The sequence below is a fragment of the Amblyomma maculatum genome, chromosome 1 (assembly GCF_055883805.1).
Source record: "Amblyomma maculatum isolate TAMU_Amacu chromosome 1, ASM5588380v1, whole genome shotgun sequence".
NCBI lineage: Eukaryota > Metazoa > Arthropoda > Arachnida > Ixodida > Ixodidae > Amblyomma > Amblyomma maculatum.
In genome coordinates this window covers 240,230,901-240,254,549 of record NC_139344.1, presented here as the reverse complement: position 1 = coordinate 240,254,549, position 23,649 = coordinate 240,230,901, and the positions used below count along the sequence as shown (strand labels likewise).

The window sequence follows — 23,649 nt, the reverse complement described above, 5'->3', positions numbered from 1 at the left end:
CGTAACACACATAAAAGAACACCTGGGACAGCTAGGGAGAAAACGGACAAACCGCCCCTGTTGTTTACCAGCGAAGACAGTTGCAATAAGGTGCTACATTAGCTCTAAATGGTCGGAAAACAAAATTCCGCCGAGCGCCATTAGGCAGGCAGCGCGGTTCGTTGCGATGAAATGCCACAGAACCAACCTATTTGGACGCAGCTGCGTTGCATAGATGACTGTATCCGGATCCGGAACAACGTTGATGACGGCAGAACTCGGTTGCGCCAGCACCAAGTCAAAGACCAGCAGCTTCGCGAACTGTGCGCTGAGACCGCCGACGTCGTCTTCTTCAGGGCGCTCGGCAGACGCGGGCTGCTGCTGTTCGGCTGACATTGGCAGCCGGGGGCTACGCAACGGCTCCGCTTCCCGAAACTCGAGAAAGTGCAAGCCGTGTCCGGTCACTTGCTGGACGGTGAATGTGCAGAAGGGCCAGATCAACACTTCACAGTGATGCGGGTATATAGAATAGCGACTTATGTCACGCACGAATTCCGCCGGCACAGACGTGAGCATAAGTAGCAAACCTCGCCGCCCAAACTTGGCCGCCTGATCCAAGTGTATGCTGGCCGACAAAAAGTGCGGAAACATGGCCAAGTCACCAAGTTGGTAGCTCCTAACCCATTTGACTCCGCGGTAAAGGACTCCATGAGCAGCCCTTGGGCGTGGCAGCAGCTTGAAGGCTTCCACAAGCAGGCACCACAAGCTCTTGAAACGAAATTCGCTCCAGCTTGCTTCAGTTGGTTGCGCGTAACGGCACGCTGCGTTGAACGACCGGCTGATGTTGGGCAGTCGGAGCGTGTAGCAAATCACTGCAATGCAGTGATCCCTGCCGATTCCGTCCGTGTCGTGGTCTGTCCCGTAGCGCATTCGAGAACTATGAAGGCTTTCAGCAGCACGCCAGGAAGCCGAGAATTCGTAGTTGGTCGCACGGTCGTCCGCAAGCAGATGCTCCACTTCATCAGCACTGAGCTCCTCGGCTTTTCTCAAATAGTAACGCAGTCCCTCTTGGGCAGCAACTTCGCAAGGATCACTCATGTCGCAAAACGGGACGCTCGACGCGCCAACTCCGCTCAACAATGGCGAGGCGGTAACGACAGGTGTAAGGTTTTGTTTTAAAACGCAAGTGCAACGATACGCGAACCGTTGGAACCAATGCCTTCACAACAAAGGCGCGACGGCCGAGCTCCACACAACGCACCGTTCAGATGATCACAAGCACACAGGACAAGGCAAAGGCGCACAACCGAACAGACCACGAGAGGCTCAGGCAACGCGCGCGCGGTATTTTAAACAAAAACTACGCTTGATCAAACCCGAAGTATGCAGAGGCTGGTTGCGCCATCTGTTATATCATTGAAGAAGTCAACTTCACAGGGCTCTTAATTTTGATCCGGCTCCAAAGGGGGCGGCTCACGACTTTTGTTGAAGAGAAATCATTAAAAACAAAATCAGGGAAAAACACAGTCATATGTGTCAGTAGCAATATACGCTGCTATGAATAGGAAAGACACGCCGGTAGCCGAGCCCTTTCCAGAAATGATGACAGCCTAGTTATTCTGTTGCTTCGTAGGATGATCACTTGGAAAATAAATTATTTTCAGCAGCTCACTGCGTCGGGCGATTCTAAATACCCTAGTTAACTAGGCTCACTTAATTATTTAATTGGGTAATTTCGGTGGTTAGCACTAACGGCGAACTCGAAGCCGCAGGCGTGACGATGTCACATCAAATTCTGAAACTAAGAAACCGGAATTCTCTAAAGAGCTGCAGCGCGAATAAATGCGGTGCTTCCGCTGGCACAAGCACAACTCAACGCACGATGCGCTCGCGGTGCCCGGCGCAAAGGAGGAGTCAGCTAGATACGGATTGCAGCACTAACAGAGTCCAATTCGACTTGCCTGCGCTGAAGTATGGTGGTGGTGGTAGTGGTTTATTGAAAAGAGTGTTGGCGGCCGCGGCAACTGCTACCTATATCTGAAGCACCCAAGCAGCGAAGAGGATGGCGGGGAGAAGTATACAGGGGACCTGTAGAGTCACCGAGCTCGAGACCGTCACATATCGGGCGAAATACGCGTTCCCGTCGGCCTCCGAACCATGTGTCGTCGCGGTCGCGTTGTTCAGACCTCGCGCTGAGGGCCTGGACATATTTATGACGCGGGAAATATATGGCAATGGAAGCGCGAACTCGGCCCTGTCACAGTGCGTGCTCCTAAGTCTTCGCGAGAACGGTCTCGTGCCTGCACCCCCCCCCCCCCCGCCCCCCGCCTCCCTTATTCGCAGAAAACGTACATTACAGACCGGTCGAGGGTACGAATCCCACGAAGGCATCGCGTTAAAACGGCACCCCTGGCTCGCGTGAGCAGGGCCCAGACCGCGTTTTAATAGTGTAAACACCACGCTTTCCGGGCAAACGTCCCTTTTCGTCATTCTTTCTGCCGGCTCGCGGTTACATCGGTGCCGTCCCATAAGTAACACGCTGAGCAGGGAAGATCACAATCTTCGCCCGTTATTGGCCTAAGCTGACAGGGACTAAATGACGCCGCGGGGATGGTTTCACTCTCGTTAAAGCATTCCAGTTTCGTTCGGTCAGGCGAGGGAAGAGGACTATTCTGTTTTTGCATGTGTACTTCGGCCCCGGTTGGGCCGCGCCGCAATGAGATGCAGAGGGTAGACGCTGTCGTCCGAGTTATTATTATTATTATTATTATTATTATTATTATTATTATTATTATTATTATTATTATTATTATTATTATTATTAGCAGATCAATTAAGGGGAAATGATAGTGCTCGTTATAATACATGAAGGAAAGAAGCCAACAGTTGGCGAGGCCAAGGAAAGCGTTGGGGATGGTACTTTATGTCTTTTTTATTTATTTTTTTGATGTTTACTTGGATAATAACAGAAATTAGTAATGTAATCTGTTTAGGGGAAAGATAATTAGACACAAAGTAGAAGAACACTCTCAAGGTTCGTATACAGACAACATAAATACCCAAGAAAGTAGCAGGGGGGACAGCGGCCGATGTAGCTCAGTTGGAAGAGCACCGGACGCGTTATTCGGAGGTCGTGGGTTCGGTTCCCACCATCGGCACGTTGTTTTTTTTTCTTCTACTTTGTTTTTAATTATATTTCCCCTAAACAGATTACATTACTAATTTCTGTGATTATCCAAGTAAACAAAAAAAAAAAAAAAAAAAAAAAAAAACAAGACATAAAGTACCATCCCCAACGCTTTCCTTGGCCTCGCCGACTGTTGGCTTCTTTCTTTCCTTCATGTATTATTATTATTGGTTCACAAGAAAGGAAAGGCGCAGTATCTGTCACACTTGTTCTGTGGACACCTGAGACGCGCCTTAAGGGAAGGGAGAAGGTGGGAGTGAAAGCGGAGAGAGAGAAAGGGGTGCCGTAGTGGAGTTCCATACTGTCGTCCATACTGTCGTTTGTGCTTTCAGTAGTTGTGTCCGGTTGGATTGCGTGAAAACTGTGCGCGTATGCGATTTAGTTTCGCTTTTCTTGCCATGTGTTTTGCCGGCTCACGAGCGCTAGCATTGTATTGTTACTTTTTCCTTCTTTGTATCTGGTCACGTGATGCCAGCGTTGCACGAAGTTTAGTGCTATTCTTAATTTGCGTACTACCGGGTCATGCGGGATCCGCCTGCATAAGCGGCGACAGGCTGCGTCAGAAGGCTTGCTCATGACAAGGCCTGCCTAATCGGCGGTGGCGGTCCCACTCCAGCGGTGAAGAGACGACATTTTTGGTGATATTCATACGCCTACTGTGCCTCATTCGTTTAGGTTATAAATGTGGTTTTAATATCTTTGTAAAGCTCAATTTCATTGCTTTCGAATAGTGCATTTGATTTATAAATAGCTGCAAAGATGTTTGAGCTGTAAAGAAAAACGCAAAAGTAACAAACGACTTTTCAGCTCTACTTGTCTCAGGAAATGCAAAATTGTGTAAAACCTTTTGCACCTAGAGAAAGACCTTTCGAGACGTTTAGAGATTAGATGTTAATGAACAAAGTTAAGCATTTTATGGTGTATCGCTTAGTTTAATAGCCACGCGCCTATGAAAAGTGTACAAAAATGGTAATCGTATATACAATAACTTTCAAGATATGCATTCTGCTGCGGAGATTTTTTGCGCAGTTGGTGGTCTTGCAGGGTTTGCTTTTTGCTGAAAATATCAGCTGTCTGCTTCATTTAGTGTAAAAGTTATTTGTGATCAAAGCTAGCGCTTTTTTTCGTAAAATGGCTAAAAGAAAATGCTAAACTGTTCAAGTAACAAGCTTTTAGCGGTGCTGAGGTTTCGCGTGGAAAAACTTTACACTTCGATGTCAGAGGATAAGCATCGGTTTTGCTCTACGACTCTCGAGGAATGTGCACGGTCAGGGTGATTTCAGCTCATTTTTTCGTGGTTTGCTTAAGCGCACGAGCTCTTCATGAAATTTTTTAACCACGATTGAAATGCTCCATGGCTTGTTTTTTTTTTTCTGTTAAAGTTTCGGGCTTTCCTTCCTTTATTCAACTGGTAACAATTATCAACTACAAAAGTGTACAAAAAACAAATAGTGGAATAGCAGAACCACGTGCAATAAATGTAGTATGTGGCGTCATCTATGAAATGTAGGTGCAGTAAGGATGTCGCAGTTCAGAAAAAGTACGAGGGTGGCACTACAAACACCCTGAATCGAGGGGTATTTACGAGAGGGTATGATGTTTATACGTTTTCACTCTGCCCTTTTCTTTTCAGCCAGCGAGGGTAGCCACCATAAGCGAGGGATGTAAACACTGGCGGGTCGGGTCGAGTGGTCGAGTCGAACTCCGGTGCAGGGGTGGTTTGACTCGGCCCGACCCCGCTACAGAAAGCAAGTAAACGCGGTCGACTTGAGTGGGGGCATAGCGGAACGTCTTGCGACGGATTTGTCACGTAGGGGGCCATCCGAACAATGGCTGGAGTATTGTTTGGGTCTCCCTCTCCGTGACGAATCGGGTCTCGCAACTTCCGCGAATGTACCTTTTTCCAATAGGACACCCTTCTTGCGGGCGTCAGGCAAAGTACTATTGACGGGACACGTTGCCAAGAATTTGTGCAATATTCCAAACGGTAGTTGAGTGTAGGGTTGCTCTTGTCTAGCCTGTGTGGAGACGCGTGAGTCACCTGTGAACATACCCCCCATTATTCCTTCGAAGCCTAGCTGTAGGGCTTGTGCCCCGTTGCACTGCTTCTGTTTTCTCTACAACAGTACCAGTGGAGGAGGGAATGTGCTGGCCACTCGTGTCTCATGTTCACCGTGCCGATGGTGGGAACCGAACCCACGACCTCCGAATATCGCGTCCGGTCGTGAGTTCGGTTCCCACCATCGGCACGTTGTTTTTTCTTCTACTTTGTGTTTAATTATCTTTCCCCTAAAATTACATTACTAATTTCTGTGATTATCCAAGTAAAGATTAAAAAAAAAAGACAAAGTACAATCCCCAATGCTTTCCTTGGCCTCGCCGACTGTTGGCTTCTTTCCTTCATGCTCAGGGCAGTTATATAGCCTCCTTAGCCATGCCGTGACAGATAGAAAGAAAAACAAAACAGGGGACACCTCTTATTCGGGGCTGGCCCTCGGGATCCTGCCCAATTTCAGCTATCGAACGTCAAAATTACTGGTTCGTGGCTACATGTAACTCCCCCTTCACTTTCACAGTACGAAACCGGCATTTCACAAAATACACACTCAGAAAAAGATCACATTGATTACAAAAATTGGAAAAGGTAGCGAGAGTCTAGCTAAAGTGATTGGACTGCTCAATCGTGAGTCCCGCCCATACCTTTTGCAGTGTGAGAGAAGCTCTTCCCCCACTGAAAAAAAAAAAAAGGAGAGAGGAGGGGGGGGGGGGGAGGGGGGGAGGGGGGGGGGGGCGTAAACGCAAAAGACAGTGGCACATGCTGCCTATACATTCAACTGTACACGAATGTGTAGAGTCGTTTTCCACAGCGGACCGCCGCCGTCTCTCACCCTCCGCTTTTCCTAGAACTTAAAAAGTCTGTGACCTCTGGCTTAGCGGTGGCGCAAAGAAAGAGCGGTCAACGGGTCCCGCCGACGGCCTCTGTGGCTGCGAGCGCGTCCCCTTTTTAGTCCCCTTTGTTCGGTGCACACCACGCTTCCCCCGGCGCCGGCGGACAACACAGTCGCGACGCGGCGCTTCCGCGAACAGACCTGCGGCAGCGTCGTCGTGTCGGCTCGTGTGTGCGGCCTACGGGAACACCACCTAGAGGTGTTGCCTAGGATCAGCACGCACAAAGCCGTCTAATCTCCTCCTTTGGGGACTCGCTGATTGACAGTCTCCAAGCGGCACTCGGCACCCTAACGGCTTTCCCTGCTTAGTCCGACAATACGAGACTCATCTTTGGTTGTCGCCGCCAGCCTGCTTTTATGCTGCCAGCAAAACTGGTACGAAGCCCTGAGTGCGCAGTCGCTTACTTTCCGGGCCTCACGCGCTAATCCGTTGTGCAAATCGGTCCTTTACAGACCGCTTCGTGAAAGTGTGATCAAAATGCGATTGTCAAAATCCGCGAAATGAAGGCTGTTGCCACGTTTCGCTCGAATTTTATCTAATACATATGCTTGTTAAAAAAAAAAAAAAAAAAAAAAGAGGAAAATTATTTACAGGAAAATGTGGTAACTAATACATCGCTCGCTAGTCAATAGAAAAAAATATTTGAGAGAATTTATGCTCTAGCTCGTGCAGTTTACGGCTCTTTTAGGCTCTAGGATTCGGCACACCATTGGGCCCAATGATGCGAGAGCCCTACAAAAAGAAAAAAAAAAAAAAGAATCAGTCACGTCACTGTCGCTTTCAAAACTAGCCGCGCTGAGTTGGCGTGTATTCTGTTTGGTTTGGTTTGCGAGGTTTAACGTCCCAAAGCGACTCAGGCTATGAGAGACGCCGTAGTGGAGATTTAGACCACCTGGGGTTCTTTAACGTGCACTGACATCGCACAGCACACGGGCGCCTTGCTTTTCGCCTCCATCGAAAAGCAGCCGCCGAGGCCGGGACTCGATCCCGCATCCTTGGGAACAGTAGTCGAGCGCCGTAACCACTGCGCCACCCCGGCGGGGTGAGTTCGCGCATTCTTAGTGGCGGATTCCAATCAGCGATCCAGAGCAAGCTTGCTTGCTCTGTGAAACCAAAGGGCGTGTTTCAACGGGCGATACAGTTCCAGATCCTGAGTTCTATTAAACCGCGACAGTATAGGTCTCTAGATGTCCTGCCGATTGGAATATGCCATAAGCGAGGCGCTGCCACCGGTGTTCTGGACTGAATCCACGAGCCTTCTACGACCATTGGTGCGATGAGGCAGCATCCTCAGAATAATTCCTACATAGCATCGGAGACAAAGTCAACCGTGGATGCGGCTGAAGCACGAGATGTACCGCGTTTCTTTTAGGGCGCGTGCCACGCTGGCGGAGGGGGCCGTTCTCAATCTCTACACTCCACTATTTTCAAAAGGGGTTAAGAAAAAAGAAAAAAAAGAAACATCGCCAGGATAACAAGAAAGATTATTAAAGAAGAAACTGAACTGTAGCCTTCTACTTGCAAGCCGATAACGCAACATATTCAAGACGGACGCGGAAGTTTGAAATTGACATTCGCCCCCCATCGTTGTTCAGTGGACGCGGCAGGGGCTTTGGGATCCTCGTTCCAGACAATAATCTCCGTTCCAGAATCCCCGCGGCAACATCCTGCAAGTTGTTGTCGTCCTCGATACCTTCTACCGGTTTCTATCTCCTATTTCTTTTTGGTGCATCTACATTTGCCCATTGTGATATTGTCTTAGTTTTGTATAATATTCTTCTTTTTCTTTGCGCATGAGATTAAAATGTGATTTACTGTGAGCTCATCACTACACATTTCGCACACAGGCTTGTCTTTGTCAGTAAGAAATTGCGTGTAATGTGCGTGTGTCCTAATGTTGACTGATTTCCATTCCCCTAATATGGGCTTTAAGAAATGAAGTTTGCTTCATTTTCCCAAGTAGCCTACCACTGAGCGCTTGGTATGCTGCGCACTAACTTCGTGCAGTCCTTGCATAGCACGTATCTCCATAGCATAACAGCTCACACGTCTGCTCGCTCATTACCCTTAAGCCCATCGTGACTGGGGACCAAGCAGAATTTTATAGTACTTTTTGTGTCGCGACTTTTACTGTGTTATGTGCTAAGTTATTCTAGAGTTTAATGCACTGAGGACGCTTAAACAACCTGCATAAATACTATTTTTTATATTCTCATCAATTAGTTTTTCCACAGCAACACAAAGAGCGTAATATTCAGCAGCAAAAACTGATGTACGCTGAGGCAGACGCACTGTTTCTGTTTTGTCCTGTACTATTGCACTTACACCATAGACTCCACTTTTTGAGCCATCTGTATAAAATGCAGAGCAATCAACATACTAAGGCGAAAGCCTTTAATGGCTCATACTCGCTCATACCCTGTCCGTCCGGCCACGAGAAATGTCACGCCTCTTCTTCACGAGATTCCGCGAAATACCGAAAGGTTGTGACGTCATCGGTTATGACGTTGTGATGACGTCACAGCCGGTCATGACGTCACCGGGCGATTTACGCATATACGAAGCTGACCATATAGCGCGCAGATTCCACGGGATTCAACTTGTCAGTCAACTTCAACTTGACGTCCTCACAAAAATAAAAATCCTGTCTCCACCGGGAATCAAACCTCCCTCTATCGGATCCCCGGCCGAGAGCTTTAAACAACTGCGCCACGCCCCGGAATCGTGAAAAGCACATCATAATTCTCCTTGTCTACCGTGAGGGGATGATAGTAGCGGAATTCCGCGAGTGACAGATATTGCGCCTTTCCTGTAAACCAATTATAGAGCGCCGGTGAACTTGATGCATTCAACGGAACACTGGTTGTGTTCGGCAAGGGCCGTGCGATGTACCCTGTGCAGTGGCAAATGAGCGGCTTTCGCATTTCTCTGCAGTGCTCTCGGATCGGAGGTTTAGGGGCACCTCTTGGAGCAGGGAAATATGCGCTTTTTGAGCAAATATATACGGAGCAGAAAGCGTGTATTCTGGAGCAGCTATGGAGCAAAAGTGAGCAGTAGAGGCTGCTCAGAGTGAGTGTCACAAAGGGAGCACACTCCCTCCCTACATGGCGCAGCTACTGCTTTCGAGGTGGCCGAATGGGCCCGCTGAACATCATTATGAATACTCAGCGGGCAGGGAGCGCATGCTGTCACGCCCCACGAGTATTTAATTCATGCGGAGAGTGGGAATTCCTAGCGGCGCGGCTAGTATAACTTTCCACATAGATTTACGCCAGATGCACACCAATGACGCGCAAAAATTGGCTAATAATAATAAAACGCCGAAATGATAGAATTAAACAATTACCACTAAATAAGATAAAACTTGATAACATCGTTAATTAAAACTCCACTATGACGTGCACCACCACGCGCGTGTAGCACGGCAATATTCAACTTAAGCCTCCGACAGAAAGATGCGCAGGAAATCGCGGTGAGAAACATTCAGTTTTAATCAGGGATGCGACCAAAAGTGCCGTTACTCGAGCGCAGGGTGTGCAACGCAAGGCCAATCAGAAGTCCTCTCAGTCTAGACTCCGATCATCGTCCCGCCCCCTCCCCCCAACGCGGTGGCCTTCACGCAATGAGCCAAAATAAAAACAAGTCTGCCCCAGATGTAACGGCGCGTCGCCCCCTCGTGCTGCGCAGGCTTGACAGAGCCAAGGATGAAGGAGCGCGTATGCAAAGCAGACGACACTCGGGGCCCGACCACTGCGGCGCCCGCGTGACCACCCACGGGTCCCCCAGAACCTCGCCGACACGTCAAGGCGCGCACGAACGCCAAGTGCGCCCATGGACGCCGACAGATACGGGGCACAGAGAAGAAGCAAGGTATGCGGGATGGAAAGACGAGTCGAAACGATCACCGGAACAGCGCACACATAAATGAACAAGACTTATCGTGACACCGCGACAGGAATGTACTTAACAGCCGGGCTTAGAGTCAGGGGAGTCATCGGAGGGTCTGAGACCCCCCACCATTAATAAGAAAGCGTTCAAGACCTCCCCCACGGGGAAAGATGGAGCTTTGCAGCCGCTATGAACCAGACTGAATCCTTATACTCTGAGAGGTTTTGCAAGCGTTCCCACGTGATGCAGCAGCTACTGCCACGAAAGAAAACGAGCGGTATCTGTCGCATTCATCCGGAGTAATATATATGTTTGCAACATTGATACCTTCGCATACTAGTTTATGAAATCATTCGTAATTACGTAAGAATGTTCGTTTAAGGGTCAATTCTGCAGGACGATCGTAACTTTTAAAGTAATTTAAGGATATGTCCAAATTTCAGGAGTTTCGATGAAACTCAAAAACCTTCCTCGGGAGGTCCCATACTCAATATTGTGACGGCACAGTGAAGTTCACCGCAGTTACGACAATCATAGTGTGCTAAGACACATCATCGGCGATGCAAAGTGAATGCGGTTTTTCAACGAAGGACGCTCGGAAGAGTGTACAAAATATTTAAACATGAAACCTCCCGAGATAAAATTACCCAGTACCTATAACAGCGATTATGTGTCCAAGCACTGGGATACACATATATTTACAGGGTTTCAACGTAAGAAGCACTTCACTTTGTGATAAGAACTTTCCAATTTAAAATCAAAATTACAAATCCTCGTTTCGTGTTTACAGGATTTCTCGATCGTTGGAATATGGGGCAGGATCTTACAATTTTAACCATAAGCCCAGGAGACGTTTCGGTCAGCGGTCGGTCCCATTATTGATTAACGCCTTCGGAATATTTTAATCTTTTATTCTATTTCTAACGGTGCTTGAGATTATGATGAACTTTTATTTAAATTAGGTTTTTCAAATGGAGCCGCCGGGCCTAACACGCGTTTCTTTTTCTTCGAACGTAATATCCTCATTATAGCTGCCTCCATAACCTCTCATCAATTGAATTGCGCCGCTAGCCTGCAAAGAGCTTGTTTGAGAACCATGGTCATCAGGGTGTAGAGGGAAATTAGCGTGCATACGCCGGCGCTCGAGCTTTTCTCCCTCGGAGACCCTCACGCTCCCTCTCTGAAGTCTCGGACTCAACATAGCCGTTATTAACCTATGCAGACATATTACAGCACTTGCGCTTGTCAAGACAAAAAAAAGTTCCCGTGCCCAGCCAAAGGATTAGATAAAAGAGGGCAGATAACACAGATCTCAATAAAAAAGCTCAGCTACTTTGGTCATTTGATGAGAAGAGAGGAGTCGTTGGAGAAAGATTTGATGTTGGGAAAGGTTGAGGGTCACCGGAGAAGGGGTAGGCAGCGAACGCGATGGTTAGATGGCATCCTCGAGGCGCTGCAGGTGAAGTTATGTGATGTTAGGAAGGTAGTGAGAGACCGGAAAGCGTGGCGTGACATGGTCCATAGGGTCACGAAGAGTCGGACACGACTGAACGACTGAACTGAACTGAAAACAGATCTGGCTGTTCGCGGGGCTGCTTTATTTGCGATGGAGTCTGCGACTGCGATTAGGTGTGCTTTCCAACTGGTGATCTTTTCACTGCGCTAAATAAACTGACCGCGGCTATGTCGTTTTTTTATTTGTTTGTTTTTTAGTGTGTGCTCGTAATATAAAGTGTAACTGCCACCAAGTGCGTAGGATTATGCTACACTCGCTGTACGAAAGTGAACACTATTCACCATGCCAGCTCCGCGGGTATATCAGAAGCACAAAAGCAAGCCGAGGTGCGAAAAATAACTGCTTTTAGACACTCAATTTATTCACACACACACACACACACACACACACACACACACACACACACACACACACACACACACACACACACACACACACACACACACACACACACACACACACACACACACACACACACACACACACACACACACACACACACACACACACACACACACACACACACACACACACACACACACACACACACACACACACACACACACACACACACACACACACACACACACACACACACACACACACACACACACACACACACACACACACACACACACACACACACACACACACACACACACACACACACACACACACACACACACACATCATGCACATTGTTGCGTTTAATTCTCGACACTTTTAGCTAGAGGTAGGTTAATACGAGATGAGATGACGTCTTTATACTTTGTAGCTAAATGTCGCGTCACTCGAGGAAAATTTGCATCAAATATTTGCTCACTAAAATAAATCACCAAATAAATATCTCACTCAGTCTATAATTATGGAACGAAAAAAAGTTCCTCAGAACCGGTTAGGTAATACTTTATATAGCAAGTTCTGGAATTCGTTCAGTCTTCCTTTGGGTGGAGACACGTCGTCGGTTTTTGTAAACTCACAAGAGGCGGCATTTAAGCGTGACAGACGGGGCAAGATAGAATGGACGCAACACGGCTCTTTGTCCTTCGTGTCTCACCTATCACGCTGTAGTTACGGAAGACCGTCACGAACTAGCCCGGCAACCTATTTTAAAAATGCATTCCAAAGCCAAACCTGCTATCGCGACACTGCTGTAGCCCGTCAAGAACATCCCGTGCAGACGCATTTAGTAGCGTTACAAGGAACACCTTGCGTGTGAACAGTGATCACCACCATGGAAGCTAGCATGCGCGAATACCGGTCAACAGCAACTTGCCCCAACTAAAGTGAAAATAGTAACAGCCTTGAAAGACGCGCTACTGCAGATCAGGTAATTCGTACAGCGTAACTCTGGCATTCGCAGACACCTATGCTACAATGAACTAGCAAAGGGAAGTCTGAGGAACAAAGGTCGTCTTCCACTCGAAAGACCTGCTTCGTCAGTCAAGGTTGTAAATCTCGCCCCCGGTGATGTCGGCAAGGGGTTGTCTGGGACTAACGTCCCAGAGCGACTCAAGGATGCGGTAGTGGAGGGCTCCGAAAATTTCGATCACCCAGGGCTCTTTAAAACGCACTGCCATCGCACAGTAGTACACGGGCGCCTTGCTTTCCTCCTCCATCGAAAAGCTGCCGCCGCGACCGGGATCGAACTCGCAACCCAGCTTCAAACTAAGGTGACTAAATATTTACGAATAACGCGTATTCGTTTTTTCTGCTTTTTTTTTTTTTTTTTTTTTTTTTTTTGTCCGTGTGCAACCTCTACTCTCTCAAGCAAATGAGTGGCGGGAAAGATGCCAGTTATCAGACGGCCTAGACACCGCATCGCCTAAACAATGAGGAAGTTTTTTTTTTTTTTTTTCATTACCAAACAAAAAATCGAAAGGCGTTCGAGTGCAAGCGCCAGAAAAATCGGTGCGTTTTTCAGAGGCTGCAGGCAGCCACGAAATATAAGTGCACCGTGTACTGTGCAATGCCATTGCATGTTGAAAAACCCCAGGCGGTTTTTCAACATGCACTGTCGTGTCGTGCTGGAATTACCACGTTGCAAAATTTGTGTAGGTCATCTTCGCCGAAATAATGTTTTCGAAGCAGAAAAGCCTCGTTCACAAAAGAGACCACGTTGTATTTTTGTGAAAGCAGGACTGCTTCCAAAGCCTCTGTTGTAAAGAACACTTCTGACGCATTCCGTTTTCATTTCGCACACCTTGAGTGAGACAGGATTGTGTATAATAAAATGGTCAAAATGTGAGCCGCTGCAATTCGCGTGGCACAATGCATCCCATTAACAATCAAAATGGTCGCAAAACGCTACGATTCATTGTCGCATGACGCCAACACAAAAATCACAAATTATTTTGAGATATAACAGCGAAATCAAAGGAAAGGGAGGGGCGGGAACAGAAAGAGCTGCGTGCAAGAAAGCGGGAAGAAGGCTGGAGCGAAAGCAGCTGAGGGATCATAAATGGCAAGATTAGTTTTTAAAAGTAATTTAATTACGTTACTAATTGCTTTCCTGAAAATCGCGAGAATGCAATCACAGTACTAATTACTCCTCGCAAACACTAAGTTATGTTTACTTCCACAGAGTAATAATGCAATTACGCTTTAATTCTGGTATTCACCGACTACGTGAACATCGTAAACAAAACAACAACCTGTTTGCAGACGCGACGCACACATTCTTTCGTCCTCCCACCAAATTCAGTCGCAGAGAACATGCCTCCTTCCTCCCAAAGCACGCGCCATTACAACGACAGAAAGAGAAACATGGTTGAAATGTGGGCACTTTGCGTTCAAGACAGAAAAGAGCGGCAAACGCAGCAGCGCCTTGATGACACGGAGCTGTCTCCGTCCTCCGTTTTCCACCGACCAGGGCACCAGTTCCTTCGCCAGGGGCCCATGACCGCGGGTGATAAAAAGCGCGAACATTGCATGTTTCACGCATGGCAGTAACTAAAGAGCAAATAATTTACATTACCCGCTAATAATTAATGTAATAATTAAATTACTTTTAGTCGAGTAATGCAGTAACACGATTACTTTTTGCGACAGCAATGAGGCAAGCGAGAGAAATTAATGCCAAAGTTGTTTCTATCGAAAGTGCACCACTGCTCTTTGTGCAGGCAAATTTTTTGGTCCCTCATTTTCCGGGTGGCAGCGACGCGCAGAAACGGACTGGTCAGCAGAGCAGCTGGGCGCTCAGACGCCTCTAGCACGTATGCGCGTGCCCATCGACGCGATTTTTCAGTTGCAGCAAGCGTCCAATGAAAGGTGAAACACGAGAGTGCGCTGCTTTTTTCCTAGAATGTCCTACCAACTCGCCCATCAGTCTACGCTATTGTTGCAGCAAGCGTTCAACGAAAGGTCGCTATCGTATGCAGAACTGGCTTGCCCTGAACTGTGTCGGCAGAGTTTAATAGTAACTGCAGTCACTCTCAGTCAATACTTGCAATGAAATGTTATTTCCCTTTGCTAGCAGAAGTTGCTAATGCAGTTTAATTGTTCCATGCATAGTACGCTTGCTCGAGTCGCGGCCCGAGCGTGGTCCTCGCCACCTGTGCGGCCCTAACGTTCATTGAGAAAGGCTTCTGACCGGTCGTCGCCAGCCATTGCCGGGCTGCGAAACGCGATGCGCGACATGTGTCGTCAGATGTGCTCGTGCGCATTCCTCGGCCTGTATTGAGTAGCGCGCCTTTAACTTTTGACAGCGCCCTTAGCTCCTCTGCCTTGTGCGTTCGGTTCCGCGGGCTCGCTTCCTGCAGGTGCTGTTGCGGGGCTATCGGCTTGACTGAGCTTTGAGGATTACTGAACGCAGCGCTGGCACTTCAGCTTATTGCGTAATAAGAACTGAGCCTTCCTTGCTCCGGAACGAGAGAGTAGACCCGCGATGAACGCTGGCTGTGCTCTCAACTTGCTCTGGCCCGAAACAGTGCATCCGCGTTATGTGGAGCCATATGCGCAGGTGGCTCCGAGGGGCGCACAACTGTCACGGCGCAGCTGGTTCCCCGCATACGCGGATCACGGTTCGCGCTATGCTAAATCTCTGTAATTAGGCATATTCAGCTTGCCGGAGACGTACTAGCGTAGACGTATACCGGATCAGCGGACGCCTCCCACACAGGCGCAGTGGCCGCGATTGCATTCGTATCAATATGAGTGCGCAGGAGGGGTCCAGCAAACCGGCATACGTATACGCTACAGTACGTCTCCACTCTAATAAATCTCTCAATGTACACGCGGCTCCCATGATCTGTAGCATCCGCACGCTCGACTGACCATGAGATCCGTACGCACCAGCCCACAACGGGAAATTAAAGAGAAAAGGAGATCGACCTTACACCCGAGCACATATCACCCTTACACTAGCAAAACGATAATCCGAGAGAGAGAGAGACGGCTCAGGCGTGCGCTACCCGTCATCGGGCTTCCATTCCCGTCTAGACAACGAGCCAAACAAAGCGCATTTCGAACGGTCCTTGAACCATTACGCGGAACGGCACGGAGCACCAGTCGCTGACCCAGGACATGACTCACGATCGCAGCGGGCAACGGATGGGCGCGTGACAAAGCGTGAACAAGGGACGCCGCCGCCCGCGCGGCACGACTACGGAGAGGAAACGCGCGGCAGGCCACTGGCCGGGGATCCCCCCCTTTTGGTGAAGCGGAGGAAACCGAAAGCAGGGCGAAACGAATAAACAGTAATGACCGGCCGACCATCGCGGAGAATTGAAGCCTGGGGAAGAGCAAATCATAACAGCATAGAACAAGGAGACTCGCCGAAAGTTCTTTGCGAGGCCACTAACCGCTGCACTACCGGTCAAGTACACAAATGAGCACATGTTTATGCTGCTGTTCATAGCAACTCGGCATGGGAGCTAGGGAGCAACCACTCACCCGCATCCCAGCAGAAATGGAGCTACGAATGGAACAAGGAACATTCGTTTGGTGTGGTGCTGAAACCCGGGATCACTGCCCTCCGAAGGGCAGCTGCACTGTATTAACAGAACAGCTAGCAGGTGGACAGGGCGGAAGCAAGGACGATGGTGGATTTTTGGGCAAGTCGCTAATTCATGAAAAAGACGAGGCCCACATCACAAGCGCTTGTGATGCGTGTCTGTTCTTAATCGATTTTTTTGTTCCTCGCTACACTTTAAAGCCATATGCGGGCAAGGAATTTTAACTCGAAATAATAAGACACCGCTGGCACGCTTGTTGCCAATGTGCCGTTAAGGGGAGGCCAAAGGAAGCATCTCCGCAAGAGCTATTTTCCAATCAAAAGGCCTCAGACGACAAACAGTTGTGGAACGAAGAGCGCCAGGTGCCCCTTTAGGGCATATTTACACTCGCAAGTGGCTTATACGTCGCGCAACACGACCTCGATGTTCACGCCCTTGTACCTGCGTGCATTGTGTACGGCATAAGAACCCCGCTGACAGGCAACAGAAACGAATGAACGGCACCATCACGCCTCGTCACACAGGCGTGTCGCAGCTTGAAAGAGCCGACACGTGGCGCTGAGGACTTCGCCCCATATGGAATTACAGTTGCTGGAGGATGTTACTATTTTACAAACAGGCCTGAACCTTTCTTAAAGCCGACGATGTATAAAACCCAACCAATGTTCAGAACAGCCACGGAAAATGGTCTTACACATAACGGTCCGCGGCTCTTTCGCGCTCGTCATTTCAAAGATCATGACAGCCCGGCGAGCATTCACTCAGCTCTTTCTGTCAGCTAATCAATCACGCGCATATTCAACGCGCGACCAGCTCCCAGAAAACGTGGCGCCCGCGGCAGTTTCCGACTCAGTTCTGAGAGACACTGGTAAGCCTAACTAAACATTTACAGCGAATACGTAAAGAAGTGACCAGAAACCTCAAAGTGTCTGCGCAACATAGTGCCGTCCTATTGCGAACATTCCACAAGTGGCCCTTAGCGGTAGATATCTGCATCTTCCCGGAAGCCCATGGATGACGACGAGATGACTCTAACCGGAATGTTGCCGGCAAGGCGCATGCGTGGCTGAAATACATCCTGGAAGCGCGGCGCAAATAGCACTCACCACACACACGCACGCACACCTTAAGCGGACGCCCGTACACCCAGCCTTGCTCTGGTTCACATCCAGCCGTAGCAAGAAACTAACGCGAGTCATGTTGACACAAGTCGCATTAGATAGGCAACGATGTCGCTCCTGCACAATCTGCAAATAATAACGAATTCTGTTTTGAATCCGACACGGTGGAACATCGCGCCGCAGTCGTTGCGAAAGGGGCTCTCAGCTGAACGTCATTAAGTGTTTCAGTTGAGGCTGCTCCGCGCATATCTAGCTGTATGAAACCGCTACGTACGTTTGGCATTTTTTTTTTAATTTAAGCTTGCCAATTCTGTGACAAATAATTCTGACTAATGATAATCATGACCCTGCTTCTATAACGCTAGAACTTCCAAGCACAACGACGCCTAAACACCATGGGAAACCAAACGCCACGGCGCTTGAGCTTCGCTACCAGCGGTGCTACTCATGGAGAAAACCGTCCGGCAAAGGAGCATCTTGTCGCTCACCTGCGGGACATACCGGCGAGACCAACCTTCTGTATGGCCAGCGTGCTGTGCCATTCCGGCGGCCGGCACGCACGAGGCGTCAACACCATTGCACACACACCGCCGAGCCAAAAGGAAGATCACAGCCTGCCGGCGCAGCCCAAGTCCACGTAGAGACGGCGGCGCGCACGCTACCTTGCTACCTTGTCGCTTTGCGGCGAAGGTGAACAACCACACTAGGGAGCAACCACACCGTCGCAATCACGTGACGCGCCGCGCCGCCAATCGCGGCTCCAAACCTACCCACGCCGCCAGAGTCGACAAGCGGCCGAGAGAACGCGGTCACAAAGACGGGACGGCCAGAGTGATGACATCGCGTTCCCCGAACAGCTACAACAGACAGTCGGCAACAGGTACCCGCGAAGCGTGCACTATACCCGTACCCGGAACGAGAGTCGAGCGGGGCAGCCCCATCGAGCAAGTGTCACGCGCTTATTATAGTGAAGGATTTTGATCGAACCATTGCGCAGTCCTAGTAGTGATCGTGCTCTCATTCGGCGTCTCATCGTAGCTAGTATCATCGAAAATTACCGTCACAGGCAGCGAAATAAAAACAAATCAATAAAAGATGCGAAATCCGGACAAAGGCGTTAACTCATAAGAGGCAAGGACGCCGCACGCGCTGAGCTCAGCTGTTTAGAATGGTTGGGTAACCGGTTATAAACAGGCGTGGCCCTGCTATAACGTCACGATAGAGCCACCCACTCAACTTTCTACACGCCGTTTCACAAGCTGTTCATTTCTACCCCCTCCTCCTCTTTTATTTATTTATTTTTTTTTTGTGGAAGGCAACTCATTAATTCGAGTTTTTTTTTTTTTTTTTTCACTTTCACGACTACACAAATTAATAGCGCGTATTATTATATTATAACCCCTGAACTATTTGCAGCACAAGAAAAAGTAGGTGACCATTCGCGACGCGGGCACTACATGATCCCCTACGCGCTGTATAACCATCGTTGTAGCGCAGCACTCGAGGACAGAGGACGAAAGGAGACACACACAGTGCTAACTTGATGTCCAAGCGAAAGAAGCTCTGCCGAAGTTCGTTCAGGCCCTACCGCGAACTTGGGCCCTAGGGATAAGACTCGAGTCACAACTGCAGGTAGGTCGAGCGGCTCTAGTGTGTGGATAGATATTCCTGGTTGTGGCTGAACCTTGACGCACTCCCGTAGATGATTCAGTTAAAGTCCAGGTGAATTCCGTGGTTCCGTTGTACGAGAAAAAAAAAAAAAAAATCAGCTGGTATTCCCGGAGGAGACGACCGGCTTCCGATGCGTTGTGGAAATCATAACCGCTGAGTACAACCGTCAAAAGCCAGACTTGCTATAACAGTCGTGCCTCGTTAATATGGACACTTTGGTTTCCGACCAAAACTGTCCATAAAGCGAGTCATCCACAATAACGAGTCATGAATAAAAACAAAAAGGATTTTATTGAGAAAAGAGAATTGTAATTAACGACTGTTTTTGTACATAACGGTGTGCACTGGACTCAAAATTTCACAGAACACCGGCAATTTTGAGTGCATTATCCTTGTCATCGTTGTCTTCAAAAACTTGTAGTGCAGTCTGAAGCGACTCGTTTACCACGACACCCGTGATGTTGGGCTTTGTGTTGGTCGAACTTTCGAGCACGAACTCCTCATTGGCGAATGAATCAGCGTCTGATTCTCTACTCTACTACCGCCACTTCCAAAATGGCCTCTTCACTGAGCAAAGTAGCCGCTAAGTAGCTGCTTGAGATTCTCCTAAGGCGAGGAAATAGCTGAGCTGTCGATACTAGTCCCTCGCAGCTTGGATTGACTGAGATGGCTTTTGCCGCTTGTATTCACAGATTTCTTCGCGCCTACGTTCAGCTCTGTTCTTTTGCGTTTAACTCCCGCCATGCCAAAAGCCAGACTCAAGTTGAGGGTTACAGGCTCCTGATGCTGTGCACTTTTTTGCCTAGTTAACCTTTCTGCCTTTCCGTTCTTCTGATTCTTTCTTTTTTTTGCCTTGTACTGTTTCTATAAGGAAGCAAGGGAGTCAAGTTGGCAAACTGCTATGCAGAGGGCTATCGAACATCCCATCTTCTTGGCGCCGTTTTTACGTGTTCCCATAAAACAAACACTGCAAGCTGAAGTACAGTTTAGAACGACGGCTAGCCGACTACGAAGAGCTCAGACCTTGTCAAGGCCGCATCGTTGACTTAAAGCGAAGCCGACATACGGACCGGACCGCCTAGTGTGCAAAGTTTGACAGTTCGGCAGCGCAACAGGGACGAAAACCAGGAGCATGAGAGGGAAGCGCGTCCAGGACGGGACGCCCGGTCCCGGTTGAGTGTTCGTACGTCGCCTTTCTTTTGTCGCTCTACTTTGTGAGTGTGCCTTAACTCTCACCGAAAAGCGTTAACGGCTTCATGGAACACACACATTGCGCTTTGGGAAAGAAAACTTCAGTTCCCACCGCCACTGTAGGCATTTGTCTTTCTTCCTGTCATTTCTTTCTTACGCTTTTACCGGCCTCTCTGTTCACTTCAGCAGAATTTATTGCAACCACATGTTGCTGTTTTCCCGACTGCGGCGGCACTTCTACTGCACCCAGAAATCTCCTGGTTCCCCCCTCGGTTTGCTGTGTACGTTCTTCTCTCCCCCCCCCCCCCCCCCCCCCCTACCTCTTCCCTTAGAACGGCGACACGCCCGCTTTGGTTCTTTCCAACCCCACAGGACTCGTTCAGGCATCCCGCCGTATCGGCTGTCGCGTTGGTTCGCGGGCGGCGCGCCCTTCTTTAACTTGCGTTCGGACTCCTCTGCTTTTTTTCAAGCACTGTCCATACTAACGAGACAAAAATACACGGGCCCAAGTCGGGCGCGTGCATTCTTCCCCTGTCCATTGTCCGGACAGCAAGTTTCCATATTAACGAGACATAAATACATTGAGAAGGTTTCGTCCCCAGAAAAACTGTCCATAATTCGGGTCGTCCATATTAACGGGGGTCATATTAACGGGGCACGACTTATATATATATAATGAGTTTTCTTCGAGAACGAAAGTGCCCGTATAATTACGAGGGAGGTGCGACTGTACACCGATTCTATGTTTGTAAAAAACAAAAACAAAAAGTGACGCTGCAGTGGGCAGCGACGGGGAGCTGTAGACAAAAGCGCAGCATGCCTAAACTGCGTCATACGGCGCGTGCGGATATTTTGCAGCGCAAGCTGCACTTGCGCTAAGTGGTAGTTTGGTTTATACCTACTACTGACGGAACTACCTGGCGGAGAGCTGCTTCGGCTTCCTTTTCCCTTCCTGCATTGACAGAAACAGCGCGGCTAGGGCGGACGATTTGAGCGCGATGCGTACAGAAATGCTAATCATCTACACTTGTGAATTTCCGGAAGTTTCTGCTAGCGGGGCTGATTGCTAGCGCATGCAAGGAGGAGCTGTGCCATGGACGACCCGAAACAGATTTTTTTTTTTTTTCATATCATATGACGACCCTTTTGATGTTATGTTTTCTCTATGCATATCTTCTCATAGAAGAACTTGAAAAATTACAGCAAACCTGACAGTTACTTTCAGTCATGAGCAGTATCGAAGATACATGTATCTTCGATATACCTATACGATACAGATATCTTCGATATCGGCATCGGAAATACATTTTTAGAGTACCGTGTATTTTAACAATCCTCGATACCCAAAAAACTGAAAATATTGAAGCCACTCTGAGTCAGACTTTGGGTAGACGGCACTCACACAGGCGGTAGTGCAAGGCGGGAGGCAGCTCTGCTTTCAATGCTGCCCGAGTTCCCTCCTGTTCGGAGTTTTGTCCAAATGCCCCGTCTCCTCAACCTCACCAATCTATACAAATTCCTTCTCTTCAAAACTGAGAGAAAATGGCAAGTACGTGCTTGCGAGGCTGTTTACTTGTGAACACCGAGTGCGTACGAGGAATCAGTTAAGCCGTTAGCAGACATACAAAGGAAAAAAAAAAAAAAACGGAAGGCGAACACGCAGTACGGACCACAAGCACTGCTGTAGCATGCCCACATCGCGGCCCGGGGCTCTTTCTGAACTAATCAAAAACATTCAGCCAGTTTATTTTTCTTGTTAACCTTTCAGCTTTTGAGACAAAGTATGTTATCGCACTAACGGCGAAATAACTGCTCTGTTAACCAAGCGGACGCAGGTTGCACCATTTAGCACGGAGGAAACCCAGGGACCACCGGGTAAGTAAAGTATTAAATGAAAAGAAACAAAAAAGTTTCAGGTTTATTTCTATGTAGCCAAGTGCTCCTTGGTCGGTTCGTATGAAGAACGATAATTTAAAGGAATTTTTCGCTAGCCTGACTGTAACTGTGACTTCAATCTGATGTGAAGTTCTAATAAGGCCAGCTTCAAGGGGAGCTTCAATAAATCTGTGCTGCTGAATTCATTTAAGCCCTTTCAGAAAGCCTGCGCTATAGGAATGCACGAAAGGTTCCAGAAAGCACTATAAAATTTCGTAGCGTCCCTCATTATATTCCACATTTATTACATTGGGATTTCAGTGACGTAAATTTCGCGAATCGTAATACTACTTTAGTTAAATTCGGCATTTCAGAGATGTATCGAAGTATCGACGATACATTATCGAGTATCTGTATCGAAAATCGATTTTAGTTCTGTATCGATATCGGAAATATAAATTTTCGGGGTATCGAGTGTCGGTATCGAAGATACTTTCTTGAAGTATCTTGCCCATCCCTGGTTACTTCGAATGAGGAAACCTTTTTCCTCTGCTTTGTAATTTCGCCGCCGAGTGCACCGCCGCTTAGGAGTGGGACGGCAAAAACAGCTTTTGGAACAGCTGTGAAGCAAAAATGTAATCATTTTACAGCAGCATTTCGGAGCAACTTACGGGCATGCAGTCAATGTAAATCTGCATTAAAACTGTAAAGCCCCTCGCTACCCTCTTCGCAGCGCAACACATACAAGTGCCTGCTTACAAATGTCCTCTTCACCGTCTTGAGAAAGCTTCACTGAACGGGCTGCAAACGGGGCGCAGTTTCAGGTATGCAAGCAAGGAAAATATGCGTAGGCGTTAGAATGCGCAGCGCCATATCCTAATGAAAACATGCGTTCAAAACAGCGCGACTGTTATGAAGCGACTGCCTGATGCGCATGCACGCCTAATGGCAGCCGTGGGATGGCACGAGAAATGAAGGAAACCGAAACTATGCCGCTTAGCTGTACTTGGGAAGTGAGGGACTTCGATCGTCGTCGTATACCTGCCACATCACATTCGGAAGAAATATTTCGGTGATCGCTGGCTCCGCAGGTCGCACATCGAAGCGACACCTCTCCTCTCCCCGTCCGAAACAACCAGTTCGAGCCCTCCACGTCCGAATTAAGGAGGGTCCAATCACGATTTTAGAAAAAATTTATAAAGTGCTGCGCAGCGACTGCAGCAGCGCATGCGGATACGTGCTTCGTCCGTTTCACGACGATCGCAGCACTTCTCCGTTCATCGCCACCCGTACGTGAATTGTGCCATGGCTCGGCAG

General features: G+C 48.5%; 1 protein-coding gene across 5 annotated transcripts in view; it reads right to left on the bottom strand.

The window, feature by feature from the left end:
* Tpr2 (Tetratricopeptide repeat protein 2) overlaps nt 1-23,649 on the bottom strand; it is a 108,170-nt gene that overhangs the window by 34,510 nt on the left and 50,011 nt on the right. Inside the window, exon 1 of one of the 5 annotated variants that reach the window (XM_084590680.1) lies at nt 18,084-18,271. The exons of 2 other annotated variants lie outside the window; for them this stretch is intronic. In XM_084590680.1, coding sequence (XP_084446806.1) covers nt 18,084-18,172 — 89 coding nt within the window. In that variant the 5' untranslated portion in view covers nt 18,173-18,271. Of the gene's footprint in view, nt 1-187; nt 1,158-17,599; nt 17,689-18,083; nt 18,272-23,649 lie in introns of those variants that run through there. 2 more of the 5 variants (XM_084590682.1, XM_084590678.1) reach the window with 2 other exon arrangements.